This window comes from Suncus etruscus, chromosome 1 (genome assembly GCF_024139225.1).
Source record: "Suncus etruscus isolate mSunEtr1 chromosome 1, mSunEtr1.pri.cur, whole genome shotgun sequence".
Lineage (NCBI taxonomy): Eukaryota > Metazoa > Chordata > Mammalia > Eulipotyphla > Soricidae > Suncus > Suncus etruscus.
Genome location: NC_064848.1, coordinates 182,573,889 through 182,600,059, shown reverse-complemented (window position 1 = coordinate 182,600,059; position 26,171 = coordinate 182,573,889). Strand labels below are relative to the sequence as shown.

Here is a 26,171-nt window from a genome sequence, read left to right as displayed (position 1 = left end):
AGAGGGTCAATCGAGGATGTACTTATCCAACTATGGCCTCTCCCCTTCCTCCACCTCTCCCTTTCCCCCTTGTCCTTCAATCTCCGCTCTATCCCGACACTCAAAGGAACCCCAGCTCTCTGGCTTGCTTTCAGCCTGGTGACCAATGTGCCTGCAGCTCACCAGAATTAAAGGTCTTCCTGAAGTTTGGTGGGTAGATCAACATTTGAGAATTTGTCTTTCACTCTAGAGTAGATTTGAACTCCTAAAGGATAAGCAGGAATGGTTCTGATACTTCTTTCCTCTTTCCCAGAGCTAGCTCCTGTGGAGATGAGTGTCTATCCTTGGCGAACTGGGCCCATCTTTTACCAGGAGGTCATACAGTGATAGAATCCATGGAATATTCTCTGAGTTTTGTTTTGGTTACACCTGGAGGTGCTCAGGGGTTACTCCTGGCTTTGCACTTAGGAATTACCTTGCAAGAATTACTCAGGAAACCATATGGGGTACCAAGGATCATGCAAAGCAAATGCCCTATATACTGTATCTCTCTGCCCACCACAGGACATTTTTTTATTTTTGTTTTTGGGCTACACCTGGAGGTACTCAGGGTTGACTCCTGCTCTGACAGACTTGGAAGAATATATGGGATACTGGGGAATGAACCCAGTTCAACTGCATGCAAGGCAAATGACCTATCTGCTATACTATCTCTCCACCTGTACAGAACATTCTTGTCCCCGGTTTGCCGAGACCTCAACCTCATCTGAGGCTTTCGGCCCAGGTTGGCTTCCTCCCATTTCTCTCTCAGTGGACTCCCTACAGGAAACCTCCAACACCTCACTCTCACTGCAGCTGCTTCCTGGAACAAGCACCCCAGTGACCCATACCCAGGGCACCACACCAGCAATATTCAGTAAATGTTCCTGGAATCAGGAAACTGGTGATGGTGGGGTTTGACCTCTTGGAGGTTATCAAAGTGTTGGAGCCTGGGCCTCATAACATAGGAGAGAAGGGGATTCCCAGGAAGAAATAGATCTCAGGAGTGAAATGTTGGTTTAGAGAGTGAGAAGTAAGAATCATACCCCCAGAAAGGGCCCTAGTGGGGAGCAGAGGGTTAGATCAACCTGGTTGATATATCCTCCCTTGCTCTTGCCTTCTGCAGCAGAGAGAGAGAGAGAGAGAGAGAGAGAGAGAGAGAGAGAGAGAGAGAGAGAATGAATTTGGTCAGAAGCCAAAAATTCCTGGCCTAGGACCTAATTTCTGTGAGTTGTTTTTCCATCTGTAAAATGAACTCAGAGACAATGCATATTGTCTCCCTCAGTCTTCCATGATTTTGAGAGAGGATAGTAGCATCTACGCTCCCATTAGGGAAGGCATAGTCATGTTGTCCGTCCTTCCACAGACTCTGTGTGACTTCAGGGAGTCAGGGACTGTGCCTAAGCACACAGAGTGAGCAAGCAGGCTGAACTAGAATTAGAATCCAAAACTATATGTCTGAAGACTATTGTTCCACAGTGTCCAAGCAACTACATTGTGTGAGACTTTAGGTTTAAGTGGGAACAAGGACAAATCTCCCTGCCCTGACTGAGTTTATATATGGGGCAGTGGGGAAAATCTAGCCCACACCTAGCAGTGCTGACTCAGTGTTCAAGGAGACCATCCATGATAGCAGAGATTTAAATAAGGGTCTTATAGCCCACTGCAGCAGCAGACAAAGCAAGCACCTGACCTCCTGCACTATCTCTCTGATCCCTGGAGTTTAGATTCTTTTTTTTTTTTTTTTTTTTGGTATTTTGGCTGCACAGTGACACTCAGGGGTTACTCCTGGCTATGCGCTCAGGAGCTTGGGGGACCATATGGGACGCTGGGGGAACAAACCACCATGTGTCCTAGGTTAGCCCGTGCTTGGCAAACGTCTTACTGCCTGCCGCCACCGCTCCGGCCTCATGAGGTTTAGATTCTTATAGGAAGATTGACAGCAGGTGTGCAAACAAGCAAAATAAGCCCAAAATGTGATGATGTGTGTGGATGTGTTGAGTAATGAAATCACTGCATCTATAAACCTGAGATCACAAAGATGATCTTTTCTTGTTGTTGTTGTTGTTTTGTTTTGTTTTTTGGGCCACACCTGGCGGTGCTCAGGGGTTACTCCTGGCTGTCTGCTCAGAAATAGCTCCTGGCAGGCACGGGGGACCATATGGGACACCGGGATTCGAACCAACCACGTTTGATCCTGGATCGGCTGCTTGCAAGGCAAACACCGCTGTGCTATCTCTCCGGGCCCCACAAAGATGATCTTTAAAAAAAAAAAATTTGTTTGTTTGGGGGCCACACCGGTGGTGCTCAGGAGTTACTTCTTTGGGTTTTGTTGTTGTTGTTATTGTTGTTGTTGTTGTTGTTGTTTCTTTTGGTCACACCCGGGAGCGCTCAGGGGTTACTCCTGGCTCTACGCTCAGAAATCGCTCCTGGCATGCTCGGGGGACCAAATGGGATGCGGGGATTTGAACCACAGTCCTTTTGCATGCAAAGCAAAGGCTTTACCTCCATGCTATCTCTCCGGCTTCCAGGAGTTACTTCTGACTGCCTACAGGGATCACTCCTGGCAATGCTTGGGAGAACATACTGGATGCTGGGGATTGAACCTGGGTCAATCCTGAGCAAAGCAACTTCCTTTCCATTGCACTATCACTCAGGCCCCAAGAGATAGGTCTTTTTGTTTTTATTTAGATAGGACCTTTTGGACCCTGCCCCTACCCATGACAACATGACCCTGCTCCAGGGACGACCCTCTGCGAAAATGTGGGCGCTGGGGCAGGAGGGCTGGCGGACCCGTGGGCACCGCAGGCTGGAAAAAGTGCCAAAGGTGACGTCGGGGTGCCCAGATTGCTGCAACTGGCGGCTGCGAGGCCGCGCGCGGGGCGCTGGTTGCTAAGGACGCGACGGCTGCGGGCGGGCGGGCGCGCGGGGGTCAAGGGGGTGCGCGGCGCAGGCCGAGTGACAAGCCAGGTCCCTGATAGCAGGAAGTGGGGGCGCAGGACCACGGCACCATGAAGTCTCTGAAGAAGGAGTCGCGCCTTAAGATCCCCACGGCCAACAAAGTGCCAGAGCCCTCAGAAAACACAAAAGGTTGGCGCTGGTGACCTGGGATGGGACATGAAGACCCCCTGGGTCTGGGGGCCAGGTGAGGCCAGGATGGAGATAAAGACCACAGCGGGGAGAGACAGTTTGAGGGCTGGATACTTGGAGACCTCCCCAAGGAACCAGCACTGAGTCCCTCTGGAGACTCTGTCTCTCAGGGACCCTGGGGAGAGGCATCTTCCAGACCCTGGATATGGGGACCTCAGAAGTGGGGGCTATCCGAGGTCCCCCCCCCCAGGGAACCGTTTGTATGGGGAGATGGCTGCGTCGAAGATGCACTTGGAAACCCAGTTGGGAGTGTTGGGGATGCGGAGGCAGGACCCTCAGAGGGGCAGGGAAGAAGAGAGGGACAACAAACAGAATGCGTTAACTCCTTTGCTGCTTTCTCTGGTGGTGTCCTGAGAGGCCTGGAAAATGGTGGAGAGGAAAGGGACCATCTTGGCTACTTCTGCTTCTGCTGCCCCATCTTCTGTCCCCTCCCACCACCCCCATTCCATCTCCTCCAGCCCAGGAGCTCCTGCCTAAGGAATACCCCAAGCATCATGACCCTGGAGAAAAAAATACCTCGCTGATCTCCCCACTCCCTGTCTTCAGGGGAAAAGTTTGCCCTCAAAGGGCATATACCTTCCTATTAGTTTCTACCTATGGCTGCCTTTCCCCATGAGCAACTTAGGTTTCAGCACTAACTGTACAAAAAGCCCAAATTGGGGAGCTAGAGCAATAGTACAGCTCTATTAGATGTGCCAATCCTAGTTCAATCTTCAGCATTCCATATGCCACTCCACCTCCACCCCACTCAGACTACCAGGAGTGGTCCTTGAGTACAGAGCCAGGAATAAGCCCTGAGCACCACTAGATATAAAAAAAATTTTTTTTTATTAAAACAAGAATAAGGGGCCCGAGAGATAGCATGGAGATAAGGCATTTGCCTTGCATGCAGAAGGATGATGGTTCTAATCACAGCATCCCATATGGTCCCCTGAGCCTGCCAGGAGCGATTTCTGAGCATAGAGACAGGAGGAACCCCTGAGCACTACCAGGTGTGACCCAAAACCCAAAACAAACAAACAAACAAAAAACAACAAGGATAAAACAAACCTAAACTCTAGAAGGAGAAATAGTGTAGGGGGTAAGGTGGTTGACCCCAGTTTTATCCCTAGCACTGCATATGGTCCCCCTCAACCCCACCTCTCAGGATTGCTGCTTGAGTGCGGAGCTAGGAGTAAGCCCTGATCACCGCTGAATGTGGTGGACCCAACCCTCTGCCCCCCAAAAGAAAGAGAAAAGCTAGCCGCCTCCTTTCCCAGACTGTGCAGGGCACTGCAGCTTCTGCCTCCTGGGCCATTCTAGAGATCCTGTCAGACTCAACTTTCTGCTGTCAACAAATCAAGGGAAAATTTTTCATTGCATACTTATGTTGAATAAGGGGAAATTTTGTGTGTTAAGTAGCTCTTGAATTAAGAACATGAATCAAGGTGAGGAGGAGAAAAAAAACCAAAGTGCTTAGCCTGCAAGATACCTTCCACAACCCCCAATATCCCTGGAGAAACTTTGATAGACTTTCCCCCTCCTCCAAATAAAGTAATGAGTCAACAAATGCAGCTGTGCTCCTGATGGTTCTTGGGGGAATATATGGGGTGCCAGGGATCAAAACCAGCTTGGCCACACACTAAGCAAATGCCTTACCCCTGTACTATCTGCCCTACCCGCTATACTGTTATTTCCACAAAGCTCCACAAGGCATTATTTTCTATTTTGTGCTGTTTCTCCAAAGTCTCTAAATTATAATCAGGAAAAGAGAAGAAAACATGGGCAAAATATTGTGACTGTAAATCTGATTAGGAACCAGACCCCTCTCTCCCTGTTGCTAAGAAGCCAGGAAGGCCTCCTCCCCAGCCATAAAGGCTCAACCCTTCTAGGGGTGACTTCCCCCCCACCCCAGGTCAGAATTTTTCCAACTTAAATTAATGTGAACATATAGCATTTAAATTAAAGGGAAACAAGAAGCAGAAAACTGGAGTCCAGGTTTCTTCTTTTCTCCTGCCTACATCTGCCCTTCCCTCTGTCCCACTTGCAGTTCTGGAGCCAAGGAGGGAAGGCTAATTGTGGGGAAAGTATGAGTCTCTCTTGACTTGGTTTCCCACACTCTACAGAGGAAAGTGTGGCCCCTAAACACTCAGTTGGAAGCCTATGGAGTCCTTACTGCAGTGACCCCCACATGCTGTCCTTCCTGGTCTCCCCAACTTGCCTCTGCTGCTGCAGTCAGTCTAGCTCCCCCGCAGGGGCTGAATCACAGGGAGGTGATTTCATCAACTCACTCAGTTGGAGGGAACCTCCTGCTGCCTCCGCCTCACTTGAACAAAACCCTCCCTCTTGCCCCAGTTTGCCCTCATTACACCTGCCCCCCCCCCATGTTCTCTCCACCTCTGCAGCAAGCCTCTGACCCACACTCATGCTCCTGCACACATGCTCTGCTGCCCTGCTCTGCTGCACTTTTGCTCAGGGAACTTCTTTATGTGTTGCTGCACCTGTCCAGATCCTGCCAGCCCTGCAGTGCCTGGCTTGGCTCCAGAAGCTGCCTCTGAGGCCTGCAGTGGTTCCCCTGAGCCTTTCCCTTTTAAAATTGTTTTATTTAGTAAAGATCTGTAATTTAAAAGCTACTGATAGTAGAGTTTCAAGCACATAATATTTCAACACTAATCCCACCATCAGTATCAATTCCTGGAGCTAGAGGGATAGCACAGCAGGTAGGGCATTTGCCTTGCATGCAGCTGACCCGGGTTCAATCTCTGGCATTCCATATGGTCCCCCAAGCCTGCCAGGAGTAATTTCTGAGTACAGAGCCAGAAGTAACTCCTGAGTGCCTCCAGGTATGGTCTAAAGAAACAACAAAAAAAGGATAACTTGGGGCCAGAGAGATAGCATGGAGGTAAGGCATTTGCCTTTCATGCAGAAGGACATTGATTTGAATCCCAGCATCCCAAATGGTCCCTTGTGCCTGCCAGGGGCGATTTCTGAGCGTAGAGCCAGGAATAATCCCAGACAGAGCACTGCCAGGTGTGACCCAAAAACCACACACACACACAAAAAAAAAGTATAACTCTCATCACCACTGCTCCCATAACTCCATTCCCCCTCACCTCCCAACCCCCCCCCCATGCCTTCTTGCCATCTTTCAAGCACATTTACAAAATTTGATGAATTGATGCTTAGAGCTCATGTTTTCTGTATTGTTGAGTCTGCTTTGGATGTATAACTATGCTAATCTCCCACACCAAAGCCTGTCCCCACATTACTTTCCTTTCTCATCTTCTTCCTTCCTGCCTTAATTTCTTTCTTTCTCTGTCCTTCTCTGTAAGTCCCTGAGCCTTCCCTTAGGGCCCCACACTGCTCAATGATTTGCCATCTGGTCCTCTGCCGTGTAAGCAAACCTACTGCTTTTGCCAGTTGTCCAAGCCCTTAGATTGGGAGGGTGCAGGCTAGTGTCTAAAGCTTTTGGTTGTTTGGGACAAGAAGCTAGATTAGATCTGCACCTTTTTTGTGTTGGTTTTATTTTGGTTTGGCCACACCCAATGGTGTTGAGGGCTTACTCCTGGCTCTGCACTCCTGGTAGGCTTTGGGGATCAAATGGGTACCCAGGATTGAACCAGGTCAGCCATGTGAAGGCAAACACCTGCTATACAACGGCTTTGGCCCATGCTGCAGCTTTTATTCATGTCCTTCCATTTATAGCACATAGAAGTTGTTGATCAGTTTTTATTTCTAGGGTGAATTTGAGTTTATTTTTTAATTTTTAATGAATTTTTGTATTATTTATTTGGGTGGAGGTTGGAGTTTTTGGCTCTATAAGGGGATTGGACTCAGGTCAACCATGTGCAAGGTAAACACCCTACCCACTGTACTGTCATTTTGTCCCTGAGTTGGAGTTTAAATCATGCAGAGGAATATGGCTCAGTGGTAGTACTCCTGCCTTATAAGTGTGAGACCATTGCTTTGATCCCTGTAACCATACAGGGGGAGCACATGTGCAAGGCCCTAAGTTTGATCCCACACACTGCATGGTCTCAGCATCACTGGGTATAATCCTGGTGGGTCCTGTACACCAAAAAATCACCAGGCTGAGTACTGCTGGATGCTGCCCCTGAGAGAAAGTGACTGGTGGCCAGAGAGATAGTACAGCAAATAGGGCATTTGCCTATATGGTCCTCTGAGCTCGCCAGAAATGACCTCTCAGCACAGAGCCAGAAGTAAGCCTTGAGCACTGCTGGGTGTGGCCCCAAGATAAAACAAAACAAATATATAAGTTTAGGCACTGGAGCAATAGTACAGCAGCAGGGCTTTTGCCTTGCAAGCAGCTGACCCAGGGATCAACCTAGGATCGGTTCCTGGCATCCCACATGGTCCCAGAATCTGCCAGGAGTGATTTCTCTTTTTTTGTTTGTTTTTTGTTTTTTGTTTTTGGGCCACACCCGGCGGTGCTCAGGGGTTACTCCTGGCTGTCTGCTCAGAAATAGCTCCTGGCAGGCATGGGGGACCATATGGGACACCGGGATTCGAACCAACCACCTTTGGTCCTGGATCGGGTGCTTGCAAGGCAAACACTGCTGTGCTATCTCTCCGGGCCCCTGGAGTGATTTCTTAATTCAGGACCAGGAGTAACCCCTGAGTGCCACTGCTGGGTGTGACCCCAAAAACAAACAAACAAATAAAAACCTCAAGATATATATATATATATAATTGAAGAATCATACATGTGCATTATAACCCCATCAGGAAGGAGGCGTTTAAGATGTAGATGTAGAACTGGGCAAAATGATGAATAGAGGAAGTGAATGGCTGGGAAAATACAAATATACCAAAATATTCATAAAAGCTAACCATCTAGGGACCAATTCTCTCTTGGGCTTCCACCAATGTTGGTGCCAGTACCAAAAAAAAGAAATGGGGGGCCGGGTAGGTGGCGCTGGAGGTAAGGTGTCTGCCTTGCAAGCGCTAGCCAAGGAAGGACTGCGGTTCGATCCCCCGGCGTCCCATATGGTCCCCCCAAGCCAGGGGCGATTTCTGAGCACATAGCCAGGAGTAACCCCTGAGCGTCAAAGGGGTGTGGCCCAAAAACAAAAAAAAAAAAAAAAAAAAAAAAAGAAATGGAAATGTGAACCTAGACATGCTGGTCAATGCATAGCAGTAGATGGGACCCACATCTGTGGGGTCTTGGGTCTACGTGTGTATATGCACTTGTCCCTGTTTGCATTTATAGAGCCTGTTACTTTAACTAATGAATGTACTTTTGAGTTTCTGCCTGGCATGGGTTTTCTTGCCACCAGCTCTGTGAGCATTGCCTAAAAAATAGTTTGATTTTGGCCGTCTAAACACATGCTATATTTTTCAGTGATGTTGCCTGGTAAAAATGTGAGCGCTTCAGGAAGCAGGGAAAAACATTGAGTTCTGTTCTCACCTCCACAGGAAGACAGGGAGAGTGTCACCTTTAGGAAGCAACCTCTTCTGTCTTCTGTGTTCTGCTGTGGGTCTGGCACCCCTTGTAAGAAATAGCCTTTGTTCTCCCCACTTTTGTTTGATCCTGTGAGTCATTGTCATCAGCCACTTGGTCACTGCAGCAGCCCCTGCAATAATTCTGTCCTCGGTCTTACAGACTTGGCCCTTTTCTTGCTGTACCATTGACCAGTGTGCAAAGCCTAGGACCTTCCCCTGCCCCTCTATTCTCTTTCCCCTGGAGCTCCTCCCTCCCACTTCCCAGCTATCTGGCTCCTTCAAAACACCTTTGGGCCAGAGAAATCTCAAAGAGCTGAGTACAGGCTTTACCTGGTCCCCAAAGACCATCAGAAGTGCCCCCACAGAACTCAGGTCTTCTGCACATAAAGTGTGTGTTCAAGCTGTAGAAATAATACAGTGGGTAGGAAATTTGCCTTGCACACAATCCTGGTTTGATCTCTGATACCACATACAGTCCTGAGCACAATGAGTAATCTCTAAGCAGAGAGCCATGATTAACTCCTGAGCACCACCCAGTATGCCCCCCAACACAAAACAAAACAGAAAGGAAACTATGTACTCAGCCCATTGTATTATATCTCATGGTTAGTGCTTATATTCCTCCTGGCACCAGGTCGAGCACAAAGCTTCTGCTTTAACAGTATTTTAATTTTTTGTTTTGGGGTTACACCCAGCAGTACCGAGGGACCTATTCCTGCCTCTCTGCTCAGGAGTGACACCTGTGCTTATATGTGGTGTTGGGGATCAAACCAGGGTCAGCTGTGTGCAAAACATCACTTTACCTGCTGTACTATCTCGCTGGTCTTATAAACAGTATCTTTCCTCCCCTAAAGTAGCACGAAGTTAAATAAATGGTCATCAGGAAGTGTTCTGCTTCTCCTGGAGCATCTGCATTTTAACTAGTCTATCTTAGGGAACAGAACCTGGAATCCACTCCTGGCAACACTCAGCCCCAGTTGTGTGACGATGGTTCAATGCTCAGGTCAGCAATGCTTGAATCCAGAGCTACTGGGGCCTCCAGGTCACACACATGTTGCTCTAGATCTTTAGAATTATACCCAGTGGGTCTTAGGGAACTCTAGGTGCTGGGAATCATACTTCAGGCCTCACACATGCCATTTGTACTCTGGGCTATCTCTGCAGTTCTTAACCACTATTTTAAGATCCTGGGGTTGGAGAGTTTCATGAGCTGAGTGCATGATTTTCAAGCTGGAGGCCCATGTTTTTTGTTTGTTTGTTTGTTTGTTTTGGGGTTACACCCGGTGATGCTCAGGGGTTACTCTTGATTCTGCACTCAGAAATTGGTCCTGGTGGGGGCCAGGCAGTGGCGCTGGAGGTAAGGTGCCTGCCTTGCCTGCGCTAGCCTAGGATGGACCGCGGTTCGATCCCCCGGCGTCCCATATGGTCCCCCAAGAAGCCAGGAGCAACTTCTGAGCGCATAGCCAGGAGTAACCCCTGAGCATCACAGGGTGTGGCCCAAAAACCAAAAAAAAAAAAAAAAAAGAAATTGGTCCTGGTAGCCATGGGGACCATCTATCCTGGATTGACTGCGTGCAAGGCAAATGTCCTACCACTGTGCTATCTCTCCGGCCCTGGAGGCCCATGTTTGATTTTTTGCACCACATGGTCCCCTGAGCACCACCAGGAGCAACTCTGAAGTATGGGGCTAGGAGTAATCCCTGAGCACCACCAGGTATAGCCCAAACAACCTCCCATCCCATCCTCAAAAACAAACCTGATACCTTTATCCAGAATGGATCAGCACCAGTCACAGAGGCTGGGATAGTTTCTAGTGATCTGACCCACTGTGTGTAGGAGTCACATAGGAATTAAAGATCTGTATACAGCCCCCAGGCCCCACTCAGAGCCAGAAATGCTAGCTGTAAAACTATCCTGAAATTATGGCAGGGAAAAGAGCACTGGTGATTTTTTCCTCTTTCTCTCCTCTCCTCTCTTTCTTTTTCTCTCTTCCCTTGTTCCTTCCTTTCTCTTTCTCTCTTCCTTTCTTTCTTATTTTCTTTCTGAATCTGAAAAAATGAAAAAGAAAGAAAGAAGGAAGAAAGGAGGAAGGGAGGAGGGAGGGAGGGAGGAAGAGAGGAAGAAAGGAAGAAGGAAGGAAGGGGAGGAAGGAGAGGAAGGGGAGGAAGGAGGGAGGGAGGGAAGAAGGAAGGAAGGAAGGGAAGGGAAAGGAAAGGAAAGGAGGAAGGAAGGAAGGAAGGAAGGAAGGAAGGAAGGAAGGAAGGAAGGAAGGAAGGAAGGAAGGAAGGAAGGAAGGAAGGAAGGAAGGAAGGAAGGAAGGAAGGAAGGAAGGAAGGAAGGAGGAAGGAAGGAGGAAGGAAGGAAGGAAGGAAGAAGGAAGGAAGGAAGGAAGGAAGGAAGGAGGAAGGAAGGAAGGAAGGAAGGAAGAAGGAAGGAAGGAAGGAAGGAAGGAAGGAAGAAGGAAGGAAGGAAGGAAGGAAGGAAGGAAGGAAGGAAGGAAGGAAGGAAGGAAGGAAGGAAGGAAGGAAGGAAGGAAGGAAAAAAAGTTGATTGGTTGATTGATTTGATTGGTTCAGATTTTGGACCTAAACTGGCAATGCTTAGGGGTTACTCTTGGATCTGTGCTCAGACATTACGCCTGGCAATCTCAGGGGACTGGGATGCCAAGGATCAAACCCAGATTGGCCAAGTGCAAGGCAAATGCCCTATCCATTGTGCTGTTGCTTTAGCTCCAGCACTGGTTATTCTTGATCAACCAGGCCAGCAGTCTTATATAAGTACCAGAGGATGTGGCACTCTTTAGGCCCTGAGATTCAGGGAATATGAGGAACCCTTGGAGGAGCGAGGGGCCTCCAGGGCTATATCTAGTGATGTTCAGGAGATGATGTCATGCTGAGAATCAAACCCAGTTTGGCCTCAAGCTAAGCATGTACCCTGACCACCTTACTCTCCTTTGAAGGTTTTAAGGGAGACAGGGAGACATTGTGATAAATTTGAGGACCCTGATTTAGTCTGGCTGCTTCTTTTTTACAACAGGTAGAATTAAAGTCAAGAGAACTTAACTGGGACTGGAGTGATAGTACAGCAGGGAGTTTTTCTTGCACACAGCCAACCCAGGTTCGATGCCTTGCATCCCATATGTTCTCCTGAGCACTACCAGGAGTAATTCCTGAGCACCATTCAGTGTGACCTAATCCCCCCCCACCCAAAAAAAAAGAGAGCTTAAGTGATGTACTCAGGATTCAGGGTTGTCTAACTTATAAATAACAGCTTGGTGTGGTAACTCCAGTCTTAGCTCTGGTCTTCTGACTGCAAAAGCTTTCAGTCACTGAGGTAGACCAGAAGTGGAGAGGAGAGAACTCCATCAACTCTGTTGCTTGCTCCACTCCAGTCCCCTGTGTCAGTTCTGCCCCATGGAGTCATTCTTTCTTGCTCTTCAGATAAGAAACGAGCGAAGGTACCTGAACAACCCACGCCGCCCATTCAGGAAGAGCCCGAGCCCGTTAGCAATGTCCTCCAGGGAGATGATATTCTTGCCTTAGCCATTAAGAAAGAAGACTTGAAGAAGGTAAGGAAGCGGGGCCCGGGGAGATAGCACAGCGGCGTTTGCCTTGCAAGCAGCCGATCCAGGACCAAAGGTGGTTGGTTCGAATCCCGGTGTCCCATATGGTCCCCTGTGCCTGCCAGGAGCTATTTCTGAGCAGACAGCCAGGAGTAACCCCTGAGCACTGCCGGGTGTGACCAAAAAACCAAAAAACAAAAAAACCAAAAAAAAAAAAAAAAAAAAAAAAAAGAAGGTAAGGAAGCAGCCCAGCAGCAAGCGCCCACTGCAAAAACTTCCCTGGTGTGGCCACTTGTGAGGTTGAAACCTTCAGCTTGTCCTTGGCTTTCCCCATGCCTCCATCCCCTTCCTACTCAGCAAAGGTCTGAGACTATAGCTCATGAGTTCCTTTCACTTTGCACCTCAAGTAAAGGTTTACTTGGTATTTCTTAGCTTTGTTTAAAACCACAGGGAAATGAGACATAGTGTTTCATTCCCTTGAAGGCTATGCCCTTCAACCCATTTCACAGAAGGGACATGATTTGAGAAGCAAAATTATTGAGAGGGTAGGGTCTGCTCAGTTCTGACCTCTCATTTTACCTAAAGGGAGTTCACTCCCCACCTGAACCATCCGGGGTGGCTGAGAAGTTGTTTTTTTCCTCCAGAACATGGCCACGTCTTTGCGCCTTCTGTCCCACGTGTATTTTGCTGACAGCATATGGACAGAGCTAGAGAAACAGATTTGTCAGCCGTCAGGAATTCCACCCAGAATGAGGACAGAGGAGCTGGGCGGTGTTTTTCCCTCTGCTTGATTTCTAGTGGAATTCTCCTTTGTTTTTCTTCCTTTTTAGCAACACTTTCCAAGGCTTAAAGAACAAGAAGGAAAAACTACCACCATGCAACAGTTTATCATTCGCAAACTCAGGCCCAGGGATTACGGGAGGGAGGTCTGCCATTTGGTGGCACACCCAGCCACCTCGGAGGCAGCCTCCAAACCCCTGGACTACTCAGGTATGGCCAGCCTTGGCCCTAGTGGGGAAGGTCTCAGAAGACCTGGCTCAGCTGAGGGACACAGTCAGCCCTGCACCTGGCCATCAGCTGGTCTTTCCCCTTCTTTCCCTCAGGTCCTGCCAACAGCTTCCAAAGCAGTGACCAAATCCTGCCCCACCACATATTGGGGTGTCTTTCAGACTTTAAAAGAATTGCCATTGCTCGTGGGAACACCCAGGTTTGTTGGTACAGAAATGACTCAGGGAGAGGGAGAGCCTGGAGTAATTTCTGGCCTCTCCAGGAAGGATCTGGGGTTGCTAGAAACAGCTCAAGCTTTGGGCTCAGGAGTCTCACTGGAGCAAATTTCACCCCAAAATAGCAAGGTCAACTTAAGCGAGCTCCAGCTGAAGTCAGAAATGTACAGTAAGGACTCAGGAGTGCCTGGAGAAATCTAAAGAGGAAGGTAGATCTGAGTCTGATTAGACTGAGACCCCAAAAGACATCGGGCTCAGGTTTCCTCCTAACCATCTTCTGCTGTTCTATGTGGTGTGTCTGCAGTGCCCAATGCTGCAGATTGTTGCCGACACTTCTCATCAGACAGTGCTTTCTCATCCCCCCGCCCCCAGTGCTCTGCCTCTTAGATTCCAGAAAAGACTCTTTAATGGGTGGGAGGTGTGTAGAGGGGCTCAGCCATTGTATAGGCAAAGGTGTCCTTTAGCATCAGTTGGGAATAGGGTGAACACTGATTGCCTCACATCTTCCAGCCACTGTTCCTGTTCTGGGGACAGGGGCTGATCGTGGTTTACCAGCTTCCCTGGTATGGAGGTTTCTGTCCCTTTCGTGTCCTGAAGGGGAGGACAGCAGGGACGTGGCCCTGAGGAGTCCCCACTCAACCCACTCAACATCTTCTCCACACCCTGTGTTCTGCAGCTGGCTGACCTAATCCACATCTCGCCCTGCATGATGAACATCATACCCACTAAAGAAGAGCTAAAGGACAGGTCCCACAAGGAAGAGAAGACCCCTCTCTGGGCCCCACCTCCGCAGCACAACTTTCTGAAAAACTGGCAGCGCAACCTGGCCCTGCGGAAGAGGCAGCAAGAAGTGCTCAGCGGTGAGCAGAGGGCCAGGCTCCCACCTGAACTCGGGGGGCTGTGAGACTCACCAGGTCTTTTTCCCTTCCCACGTCCATTCAGAACTGGGGGCCAACAGACCCCATGAGCGCAGCTCACTTCCAAGTGCTGCTTGCTCTGAAGCCCTCAGGAAACTGGAATCAGCCCAGCGAGTGGGGCTGCCAGGCCCCTCCTAGACCTGAGTTGGCAAGAGGGGCTGCATTGCGATTCTCTAGAGCGTCTGAAGAAGCCAGTTGGTGAGCTGCTGATGCACAGTGGGGAGACCTACAGACGGATCCAGGAGGAAAGGGAGCTCATCGACAGAGCTCTGCCCACACAGCATGATGGGAAGGTAAGGGGACTCCCAGGAAAGGGGTCCATCCGCAGACTGATGCACTGTCTCAGGTTGCACTGTTGTGGATCCAAAACATCTTGGTTTGATCCCCAGCACCATCCAAAAAAGAAGGAAGGGCAAGAGAGATAGTACAATGAATGCATTTGACTTAGAAGCAGCTAATCAAGGTTTCATCCCTAGGACTCAGATGGGCTCCTAAATCCCACCAAAAGTGATCCCTCAGGACTGCCAGGTGTGTTATCCTCCAAAGAAAAGAAGGAAAGGGCTTTGTATTGCAAAATGACTTAGAGGCCCTAGCATTATTTAATAAAGATTAAATGGCATTTGTGGATATTTGCTGGAAGGCGCCCTCTATGGTGGTCACCAGTAGTGCATGTAAGGAGAGTTCACAGAAACAGGGTTCTTAGTCCAGGTCTCTTCAAAGCAGTGACTCCAACCTTCAGAGGGAGCAGGCTACTGTGTTGGGGTCTGGTCTATTATATGGGACCATCTGGGGGTACCTGTCTGGGGCAGAAAAGTCATGGGGCCTCCTTTATTTAAACAATTTTATTTTGGTTTGGGGTCATACTGGCAGTGCTCAGGATTTACTCCTAACTCTGCCCCCAGGAATCACTTCTGGTGGGCTGTGGTGAGAGTGGGGGTTATGGGGTGCCAGGGGTTGGATCTGGATCAAACCTTTGTGTCCTTGCCCTACCCTGCTGTACCTGCAGCATCCTTGAAACAAGCAAGTGGTGCTCTCAGACAGGCAGGGACACCCCATAGGGAGCACCTGTAGACTCTGGCTATCTCGTCCCTGCAAATGTCCTGCCAGCATCTCCCCAAGTTTTCTGGGTGGTTGGATTTGTCTGTGCTTCTTCACCAGGTCACCCAGGAGTCTAGTGGGTTCTGGAGTCGACTGGAAAGTCTGGGAGATGAAGTCACAGGTCTGATAATGACCAAAACAAAAGTCCAGCGAGGCCTGTTGGAACCAATCACTCACGTCCGCAAACCCTACTCTGTCCAGATGGAGACAGGTGGGCAGCAGGGACCTGTCTCAGAGGTGGGACCATGTAGGAACAAACTTCCTTACCCCAGAGAGCCTGCTCCCCATTCAGAAGATGAATGGGAAATGGTAGAGAGTGGGGAAGAGGTGAGAGGCTTCACTGTCTTCTCCTGGCCTCTGTGAGTGCCTGAGGTGGTTGGGCCACCAGGAGGGTTGAGTGTGGTCCAGGAATACCTGTGGATTGCAGCTGCATGCAGGCGTTCCGAGTTTAACCTTTTATTTAAAAAAAAAAAAAAAAGTTTCTATGGGTCTGGAGAACTATTGGGAGTATCCTCAAAAAAAAAAAAAAAAACAAAACAAAACAAAAAAACAGTTTGTGTGATGACTTTTCCCTAGATCATGTGTGGAAAAAATATTGTTTATTTAATAGGCTTAATTGTATTACTAAAATGAGTCCCTCCTATTTCTCTTTTTAATTATGGCCTTGAGGAAAACATAATTACCATATTTTCCGGCGTATAAGACGACTTTTGAAACAAAAAGAAAGTCAACTGAAAATCGGGGGTCGTCTTATACTCCAAGTATATCCCAAAAAATGTTTCTATATGCCGCTAAATGAAAATCATCTGGATATTACTACAAAACAAATTTTCCAACTCGATCCTGCACCGATCACTGCCAGGCTGCTCAGACCGCCTCTCTAACTCAGCCAATCCAAGCAGGCTTTTTATGCATGCAAATTAGATAATGTTCTGGACCCGAATCTACACTGTAAAAAGCCTGCTCAGATTGGCCAGAGTCAGAGAGGAAGTCTATGACAGTATAACCTTTGAACCTTTGCTTGTTGTGATTGGCTCACTGTGGTACATGAGCACAGGAACACATGCAGCACATGCAGCACAGGAACATTCTGTCTTATACAGTGAATATAGGCTTAAACCTATGTTTTAACTGTAAAATTAGGGGGTCGTCTTATATGCCCAGTCGTCTTTTACACCGGAAAATACGGTGTATAAGTTTGTGGTTTGTGGTGTACCTGCTCTTTCTCTTTTCTGGGGACACAGAGATTAAACTGGTTGGTATTGCACAAGGCAAGCACATTAACCCTTGTATTATCTCATTCATCACATGCTCTTCCTTCCTTCCTTCTTTCCTTCCTCCCTCCTTCTCTTCTTTTCTTCCTCCCTCCCTCCTTCCCTCTCTTTCTTCCTGCCTCCCTCCCTTCTTTCCCTCCTCTTCTTTCCTTCCTTCCTTCCTTTCCTTCCTCCCTTCCTCTCTTCCTTTCTTCCTGCCTCCCTCCCTCTCTTCCTTTCTTCCTGCCTCCCTCCCTTCTTCTTTCCCTCCTCTTCTTTCCTTCCTTCCTTTCCTTCCTCCCTTCCTCCTTTCCTCTCTTCCTTTCTTCCTGCCTCCCTCCTCTTCCTTCCTCCCTCCTTCTCTTCTTTCTTTTCTTCCTTCCTTCCTTTCCTTCCTTCCTTCCCTCTCCCTCCCTCCCTTCTTTCCTTCCTTCCTTCCTTCCTTCCTCCCACCCTCCCTTCCTTCCTTCCTCCCTCCCTCCCTTCCTTCTTTGTTTTTTGTTTTTATTTTTGTTTTTGGGCCACACCCGGCGGTGCTCAGGGGTTACTCCTGGCTGTCTGCTCAGAAATAGCTCCTGGCAGGCACGGGGGACCATATGGGACACCGGGATTTGAACCAACCACCTTAGGTCCTGGATCGGCTGCTTGCAAGGCAAACACCGCTGCGCTATCTCTCCGGGCCCCCTTTCTTCCTTTTTTGTTCCACACCTGGCTGTGCTTAGGGCTTACTCCTGGCTCTGTGCTCTGGAAGTTGATTTATTTGTAGGATCCCTGAGATGCAGTGTATCTGGAACAGAAGGATGGGAGACTTTGTTCTTCACCTTTCCAGAAATTGTGCTGGAAGAGACCTCCCCCAATTCAGAGAATAAGAGATCAGGGGTAGGGCCCGGAGAGATAGCGCAGTGGTGTTTTCCTTGCAAGCAGCCGATCCAGGACCTAAGGTGGTTGGTTCGAATCCCGGTGTCCCATATGGTCCCCCGTGCCTGCCAGGAACTATTTCTGAGCAGACAGCCAGGAGAAATTCCTGAGCACCGCCGGGTGTGGCCCCCCCCAAAAAAAAACAAAGCAACGAGATAAGGGGTAGGAGCCATGGTAATAGCCTTTCAGGACTCTGCTTTAGGACTTCTGGGACAGCAGGATGCTTGGTACCGCTACACATGGGACCGGAGCCTGTTTCTCATCTACCGACGCAAAGAACTGAAGAGCATCATGGAGAAGCTGGACTTCAGCCAACAGGTTGGTCAGGCCCCTGTGACCCAGTCCACAGCCCCATAGGGGGCTATCTTCAGTGAACTAGTTGTTCCTTTCTTGGTCTTTTTGAGGATATTGAAGGCCTGGAGGTGGTGGGGAAAGGCCACCCTTTCTCATCGGTCACAGTAGAAAACTACTCAGTGGTTGAAGAGAGTCAGAGGAGCATCTCTGAAGAAACGACACCCTTGTGAGTCAGGCCCAGGCCCTCAGGAGAGAGGCTGGCTAGTGGCCTTCCTCCAGCACCCACAAATATTCAAGGGCACACTTGCCCTGAAGCCCCAGGGTGCCTCCACGGAGGCCTCTCTCTAGCAGCTGCCACCCTCTCTTCGAGTCCATTCTGGCACCTGTGACAGCTTGTGTCTTGCCATCTGCTCTCCTCCCAGCAACCATCTCCTAACAGAGATTTCCTAGACATCTCTTTGCTGGTGAGTGGGGCTCCTCCAGATTCGCCCACTCTGTACCTGCTCCTCTTTGAGGAATCTTTCCATATTTCTAAGATCCTGCCACCTGCAAGAGAGCAATACAATGGCGGAGAGCCTGAGTGAGGGGGTGGTAACTCAGTGGGGGACAGAGCCAGTCTCCCCTTAGACATCCCAGCACGATTACTTTGGCTGCCTCCAGAGAGGTAAGAGACTGGTCTTTCCTCCAGAGAATTACAGGCTAACGAGAATGACACTGAGGTAGAAAGCATGACCATTCTGGGCCCTTCTCTGCTCTTCTGTGGGAAGCCTGCTTGCTGGATCCGAGAAAGCAGCTCCAAAGAGAAGGTAGCACTGCCTTCCTGCTCACATCTCTGTTGGTTGGGAGCCTCCATGTCTCCTCCTCACCTGCTCTCATTGGCTCCTGCACTCAGCCTGCCTACATATGGGGAAGCTTATCTGAGCCATATCAACCAACTGTGCATTCCTAGGCGCCCAGAATGTAAATAATCCAAACTTTTCACACAGTATGACTTTTTTTTAGGGGGGTCACACCCGGCAGCACTCAGGGGTTACTCCTGGCTCTACACTCAGAAATCACTCCTAGCAGGCTCGGGGGACCATATGGGATGCCGGGATTCAAACCAGTGTCCTTCTGCATGCAAGGCAAACATTTTACCTCCATGCTATCTCTCCAGCCCCACAAGTATGACTCTTAGAGTTCAAAACAAGTCTTTAGGGAATGGAGTGATAGTATAGAAGATAAGGCTTTTGCTTGCATGCGACATTGGAATTCTATCCCTAGCACCCCATACAGTCACCTAAGCACCACCAGGAATAAACTCTTGTTTACTTGTGTTCATTAAACAAAAATAAATAAGTCTTCAAGTGCTGAAGAATGGAAATCTTCATTAACTATAAAATTTATCTTGTCTGCACTTCTTACTGTTGATGACAACTCCAGAATGGAATTGGGATGTGATCCAAGGCTCACTGTCAGACCTCTCACTTCCCAGGTACAGGTCGGAATTGAGGTCCGGTTGACCTTTGAAACGCTGGAAGGTGAGAAAACGTCTTCAGAACTGACTGTGATCAACAATGGCACTGTGGCCATTTGGTACAACTGGCAGCGGCGGTCCCAGCTGGACGCCTTCCAAGATATGAAGAGAAACCGGATGCAGCAGTTTTATTTTAACAACCGAGAAGGTACTCATGTACTGACTTAGTCCTAGTGTCCAGTCAGGAGATCCCCAGTCCAGTAACTACCTGTCCCCCAGGAGCTGGAGCACCTCTCTCCAATCCAGCCCACCCCCCTGCTTCTCTGAAGTGTGTCTGTCCATGTCTGGGGCAGGGTAGGGGCAGGCAACTCATGAAAACACAGGAAGATGAGCTCCCAGGAGTAGGGTATTTCAGGGCTCAGCTACGAAGCACAACTGTTTGTTCCTATTTGTCTGGAACTATCCTAGGTTTAGCTCTCAAACTCCAGGAAAGCCCAGTTTTGAAAATTTGAACATGTGGTCATTTTCCTTGGGGCTCAGTTGACTGTATACACATGCTTGGGCTCAGTTAACTATGTACACGCAGACTCAGCTAAGTGTATACATGTGGGTTCAGCACCCAGTTAACTCTACATGTGGGCTCAGAGCTCAATTAAGTGTGAACATGAAGATAAGTCCTCGGTTGGTTCCTGCCAGTTGAAAACCTCTGTCTCTGTCTGCCTTCTCAGGTGTAATTCTTCCTGAAGAAACAAAGACCTTTACTTTCTTCTTCAAGTCTTCGGATGCTGGGATCTTCAGGGAGTGTTGGGAGTTTGGGACACACCCTGTCCTTTTAGGAGGTGCACTCCTGCTGGTCAACTTGCATGCAATCTCCCTGACCCAAGACCTTTTCAGGGATGACAGGATGTTACTTCGGGTAAGGCGCCAAGGATATGGCCTGGTGGCCATCCTAGAGAGGCCACATCTCTACCTGCAATGTCAAGCTCACAGACAGAAACTCTTGCCCCACACATGCTCAGCTAGACTCTGTAGTGTCAAAGATTGTGCGTAGGCAGGGGAGGAGCCTAGGCCTCCATGCTTGGGCTGGGTGGCAACAGCCCACTCCCTCTGCAACTGTGTGTGTGTTTATAGCTCATTTAACTAAAAGGTTGACACCCTGGAGTGAGTGCGAGGGGGAGCGGGAATCTGCAGACCCCCTGCTTCAGTTCTGTTTCATAGTGGGGTCCCCCCTCTGCCATGAGTTCTGGGATACTGTGGCAAGCTGAGCTTTTACCCCCCCCCACTTGGTCTCTGAGCACACACTAGTCATGGGACTAATCCCCACCCATGGGGGAAGGAAGTGGGTGGAAAGACAGTTTTGACAAATGTCATGTCTGCTCTGCCCACTGACCACAAGGCTAGTCTCTCTATGAGCTGTCCTCACATTTCTGAGACATCAACTATATAGCTACATATATAACATATATAAATATATATGAATATGATATATATATATATATATATATATATATATATATGTATGTGACCATAAGGCAATGGATGGTTCCTGCCCTTTGGGAAAGCACAAAGCCCACATAGACTTCCCTGAGCTAGAGTATCTGGGTGGCCATGTGCCCCTCTCCCTTAACCAGAACAAGCTGGCTGCGCAAGAGGCCTGCACCGTGGTGGACAGCGTAATGAAGGAGCTGCTGCGGGGCATCCTGACCCCAGAGCGCCCAAGCTCGCCTGTGGACAGCTACCTCACCGAAGAGGATTTGTTCCACCACAGAAACCCTCAGGTACAGGCCTCCTGAGCTAAGCTCTCAGGAACACACTGGTGAATCCTCACTTCCGTGGTCCTGTGCAAGAAGCTCACATCCTCCTCGTAGTGGCTCTTGAAGATGGGCTCTTTCAGAGCTCTTCTTCTCCTAAAGAAATGGAGGCACCCAAAGGTTATTGAGCTTTTTGGGGTAGAGTACATCCAGTGGTGCTCAGGAATTAGCTCTGCAGTCAGATAATTCCTGGTGAGCTCATGGGACCATAGAGGGTAGCGAGGATTGAACCTGGGTTTTGATTGCATGCAAAGCAAATGCCGTATCCACTGTATTATCTCTCCAACTCCAAGGCACCCAGAGGTTGAGCCATTGGCCCAAAATTCCTCCATCAGAATGTGGATGCTGGGTCATATCAGAGCCTCTCACACTGGGAAGCTTCTGTCTGCTTAGAAACCCTGTCTGGCCTGGGAACCCAAAGGCCAGAAGCTGGAGACGCTCATGTGGAAAGGGGAGTCCCTTACATAGCTGCCTTTCCTGACTTCCACTGCTAGTTGTCCCTGAGAAGCCTAGTGGGCTGATTCAGGCCCGGCACCTCCTCATGCATTGCTCCCTGTCCACTACAGCTGTATTACCATCATCAGGTGGTACAGAGCCTGCAGGAATTATGGTACCAGTATGCGCCTCTGCTGTCCAGATCCGATAAGCAGCCCCAGAATGTGGAGTCTACCGCGCAATTGAAAAGCAGTACCTTGTCACTCCAATTACGGCACCAGGACTCCAGTGTCTTCAAGACTGTCGAATCTTCCTTAGGGTTTGTCAAGTCAAAAACATCGTCCAAAACATCACTCAAAATATCGCCATGGAAGAAGATTGTGGAGATGGTGATGGAGGAAAATGAACTTGAACTGAAGAACATCAAGAGTGCAAGGGAGCTGGAGCTGGCCAACATGCCTAAGTGGAACTTCTGCCTCAAGGGTTTCAGAGAGGTGCTGGAGAACAGCCGAGGAATGCTGGGCACCTGTGGGAGGGCCTCAAGAGAAAGCCATCTAAGGACACCTGGCCAGATTCTGCAGGTTTCTCCTGAGATCCTGCAAACCTTACAAAGGTCTATCATGGGATTCTGGGCTCCCCAAGCATGCACCCCAGATCAGTGTCATGATTGCCTCCCCTCCTGACTATCTGTGCCCAACTTATCATACTCACTGGGGACACGGGATCCTTTGGTATCCAGAATCATTGCTTTGGTGCCCTGCCAGGTGTTGATGGCCCTCCCTGAGGAGAATCAGAGAGAAGATGCCCTCCTGGGGCTCAACAAGATGGCATTGGAGCTGAGTCAGGCCCAGAGGCTGCCAGAGTCTGACTTCCTGCATCAAATGGGGTAGGTACCCCCGACACACACACACACTTAGCACCTCCCTGTCTGTGCCTCCCTGAGCTTGGTTTGTGGCGGCCCTCGCTGCTTTCTGCTGAGCCGTCACAGTCCAGTAAACCCAGCCCTTTCCTGACTAGGGCATGAGACCTGGGGAGAGAGTGCAGCCTGGTCATGGAAACTTCCACCACTCGGTCCTCAGTCTCCCTGCAGTGATCAGCCACAATCTGGGGGAGTTAAACACATTCCAGAGCCTCCTTTCTCCGAGGTCCCATTCCTGCTTCTTTGGGTGGGCTCTGCCAGCCAAGTCCAGCCCTGATGTCAGGCGGGAGTTCAGACTTGCCTCCCCTGATCCCAGGTTCCCTATTTCCCCTTGCTACCACGCAACAACAACTCCCTACTGGGTATTTTGTGGAATGCCATCAAGGATATCAAGCTCTTGGCTATGGCAGTTCCCCACTCCCATGAAAGACCCTCATCTTGGAAGGATAGAAGGCAAATTGGGTACTGGGAGGGAATAGCACCCCTCTGTGTTGGAGAAACTCTCTCCCTGTATGTGGGAGGAACGATATGTGTGTGTGTGTGTGTGTGTGTGTGTGTGTGTGTGTGCATGTAACTATGTCCCTGTGTGTGTAAGGAACTTTCCCTGTGTAGGGGAGAAATTATGTCTGTTGCTGTGTGTAACTATGTCCCCTGCGTGTGAGTAATAACATCCCCCATGTGTAGAAGGAACCCTGTCCTTCTATGGGGAAGAACTGTGTCCCCTGTGTATGTGAGAGGAGCCATGTCCCCTGTATCAGTCTGTCCTTGTGATACCATGTCTCGTGAGTATAGATGTCTGAGTATTTGTGTGTGTGAGGAACTGTGTATAATAATGCACCCCACATATGGAAGGAACTCTGTCCCTGTGTGTGGAAGGAATGGTGTCTTCTTGTGAGAGTATGTATGTGTGAAAAACCATGTCCCCTGTATGCGGGAGAAATCATGTCCATGTGTGTGTGAAGATCTGTGTCCACTGTGTGTGGTAGGAACTGTGCCCCTATGAGTCTTGTCTCCTAGTTTGTACCTGTGGCGAGACCTGGCTGACAGTCTGGTAAGCCATGCCTTGTGGTTGAGGGCTCTGCTGGGCCTGCCCGAGAAGGAAACCATCTACTTGGACATGCCAGAAGAGCAAGGCCAAATCTTTCGCAGCCACACCGGTGCATCAACCTTAGGTTAGTTTCATGGAGCAGGTCCCTGAAAACCTTTTTATCTGCTGCCAGGATGCAGAACCCATGTGTCACCATAGTTCAGAGGTGCAGAGGTAGAACAAGTGTCTCCATGAAGAGAGAGAACTGGACTCTGAACCTAGCCACCCCTCTTTTCCCCACAGTCCTATGTGGGGCTCTGTATCCAAGGTGTGCCATGCCTGGGCATCCCCAGGAACCACACCAGTTCTGATTTCCACCTTTGCTGTCCATAAAGCTACCTGGGGCTTCTATTCCTCCCCCAGTAGAAAGAAAGTCACCGATGGCCTTAGAAGGGAAAATCAGTTCTGGGAGAGGCTTGAAAGAGGACCGGAGAGGGACAGCCCAGGAGAGGAAGCAACTGGGCACCCGAGAGAAAGAGGATAAGAAGGGAATCAAGTCTTCAGTGAAAGAGTCACGCCAGGAGCTGGTGCGCACTGCAAATGGGATATGGGAGATTGGCATGAAGCTGGGCTCAGGGGGGCACCCTAGACCTCCTAGAGTGGGGAGCTGCTGAAGATGCATGTATCTCTCTGCCTCTTTCCCCTAACCCCATCCCAGCAAGACCGGCTAAATAGCAAGAAGCACAAGATGAAGGATGAAAAGAAACCCATCAAATCTGCCAGTCGTGACACGGTTTTTCCGGTTGACCCAATACACTACAGTTCCGTCCTTTCACAGGAACCTATAGATCCTCTGATGATGCAGAAGTACACGCACAGGCTGTACACAGAGGTGGGTGTGGGAGGAGGGCACAGTGCAGTGCTCATAGCTGCCCCAACGCCCTTTCCCTACTGGTACATTCCTCATGTTACACATCCCAACACCCTGTGAGGGAATTGGAGCTGCTCATGGCTAGCTAGGGTGAGAGTTCTGACCTGCATCTATTCTTGGGGTGAGGGGAAAGTGGGCCAGGACTTGGGGGTGGTAAGAGCCCAGAAGGGACAGAGCTTCAAGAAGGCAACAGTGATGGCTCCAAGGACTGAGCACTTGCTCTGTATGTGAGAGACCCGGCTTCAATTTCTAGTACCCCATAGACCCTGAGCATCAGTTCCGCACATTTCAGCATGTGCCCAGAATCTCAAAAAAGAAAATGGACCCAATCGCTCCTAGTGCCAGTCTAGATTCTCAAGCTACCCTTGGTCCAAGGCCACCTCAGATCAATTTACCAGACACATTAAGGACAAAAGTGACTTGCAAAGTTAGACAGAGCCTCCCATAGCTATTTTACCCCTTTTCTGGTTCTGTGCCCTTGGTAGTATATGGCAGCTTGCTTATGTGGCCCCCTGCACAGCAAACCTGGAGTGTTCTGCTTTTTCCAGGTCTACGGGCTATTGGAAGCCCTGGTTAGCAGCCTCATGGCCCTTGTTGATGAGCTCAGCCCCATTACAAATGTTGAGGAGACTTCACGACTTTGCCCATGAGCCTATGCCAGAGATACTTTCTGGAAAACTGAGGGCAGATCCCTAATAAATAGTCTTTATGTTGTAACCACTTGGCCTTGACTGTTGCATCTTTGTTTTGTTTGGGAGAGGGAAATGTTCTGGTCACACGTGGTGGTGTTTAGGGCTTGCTCCTGGCTCTGTGTTTGGGGAATGGTTGCTATTGGTGCTCCAAGGATCATGTGGGATGCCAAGGATCATGAAACTGGATCAATCATGTGCAAGGCAAGCACTTTATCTTCTGAACTACCTCTCTGGCTGTTGTATCTTTTTTTTGTTTGTTTTTGTTTTGTTTTGTTTTTGGGTCACACCCGATGGTGCTCAGGGGTTACTCCTGGCTGTCTGCTCAGAAATAGCTCCTGGCAGGCACGGGGGGACCATATGGGACACTGGGATTCGAACCAACCACCTTTGGTCCTGGATCGGCTTGCAAGGCAAACGCCACTGTGCTATCTCTCCAGGCCCTGTTGTATCTTTTTATTTTTGTTTTTGTTTTGTTTTTGGGCCACACCCATTTGACGCTCAGGGGTTACTCCTGGCTATGCGCTCAGAAATTGGCCCTGGCTTGGGGGGACCATATGGGATGCCGGGGGATCGAACCGCAGTCCGTCCTACGCTAGCGCTTGCAAGGCAGACACCTTACCTCTAGCGCCACCTTCCCGGCCCCTGTTGTATCTTTTTATTAAAAAAAAAAAAAGTTTCGGGGCCAGAGAGACAGCACAGTGGTGTTTGCCTTGCAAGCAGCCGATCCAGGACCTAAGGAGGTTGGTTCGAATCCCGGTGTCCCACATGGTCCCCCGTGCCTTACAGGAGCTATTTCTGAGCAGATAGCCAGAAGTAATCCCTGAGCATAGCCGGGTGTGGCCCCCCCAAAAAAAAAAAACAAAAAACAAAAACAAACAAACAAAAAGTATCCATGGTTTACAAAGTTATTAATAGTTGATAATCATACATACTGGTATCTAGCACCAGTCCCACCAGCAGTGTCAATCTCCCTTGCCAGTGTTCCCAAGTTACCAAGTTCCATCTCCAGCCCTGTGCCTGTCACC

At 49.3% G+C, this 26,171-nt stretch overlaps 1 protein-coding gene across 1 annotated transcript; it reads left to right on the top strand.

Annotated features, from left to right (window-relative positions):
- Nucleotides 1-2,977: 2,977 nt before the first annotated feature.
- MYCBPAP (MYCBP associated protein) lies at nt 2,978-25,104 on the top strand. The gene is made up of 19 exons (XM_049765771.1): nt 2,978-3,108; nt 12,051-12,178; nt 13,003-13,162; nt 13,276-13,379; nt 14,072-14,255; nt 14,490-14,605; nt 15,471-15,621; nt 17,784-17,899; nt 17,986-18,101; nt 18,564-18,681; nt 19,350-19,539; nt 20,060-20,247; nt 20,963-21,109; nt 21,709-22,071; nt 22,342-22,463; nt 23,514-23,629; nt 23,950-24,086; nt 24,242-24,415; nt 25,003-25,104. The coding sequence occupies exons 1-19, from the start codon at nt 3,030-3,032 to the stop codon at nt 25,102-25,104; spliced, it is 2,811 nt and encodes a 936-aa protein (XP_049621728.1). The 5' UTR covers nt 2,978-3,029.
- The last annotated feature ends 1,067 nt before the right edge of the window (nt 25,105-26,171 follow it).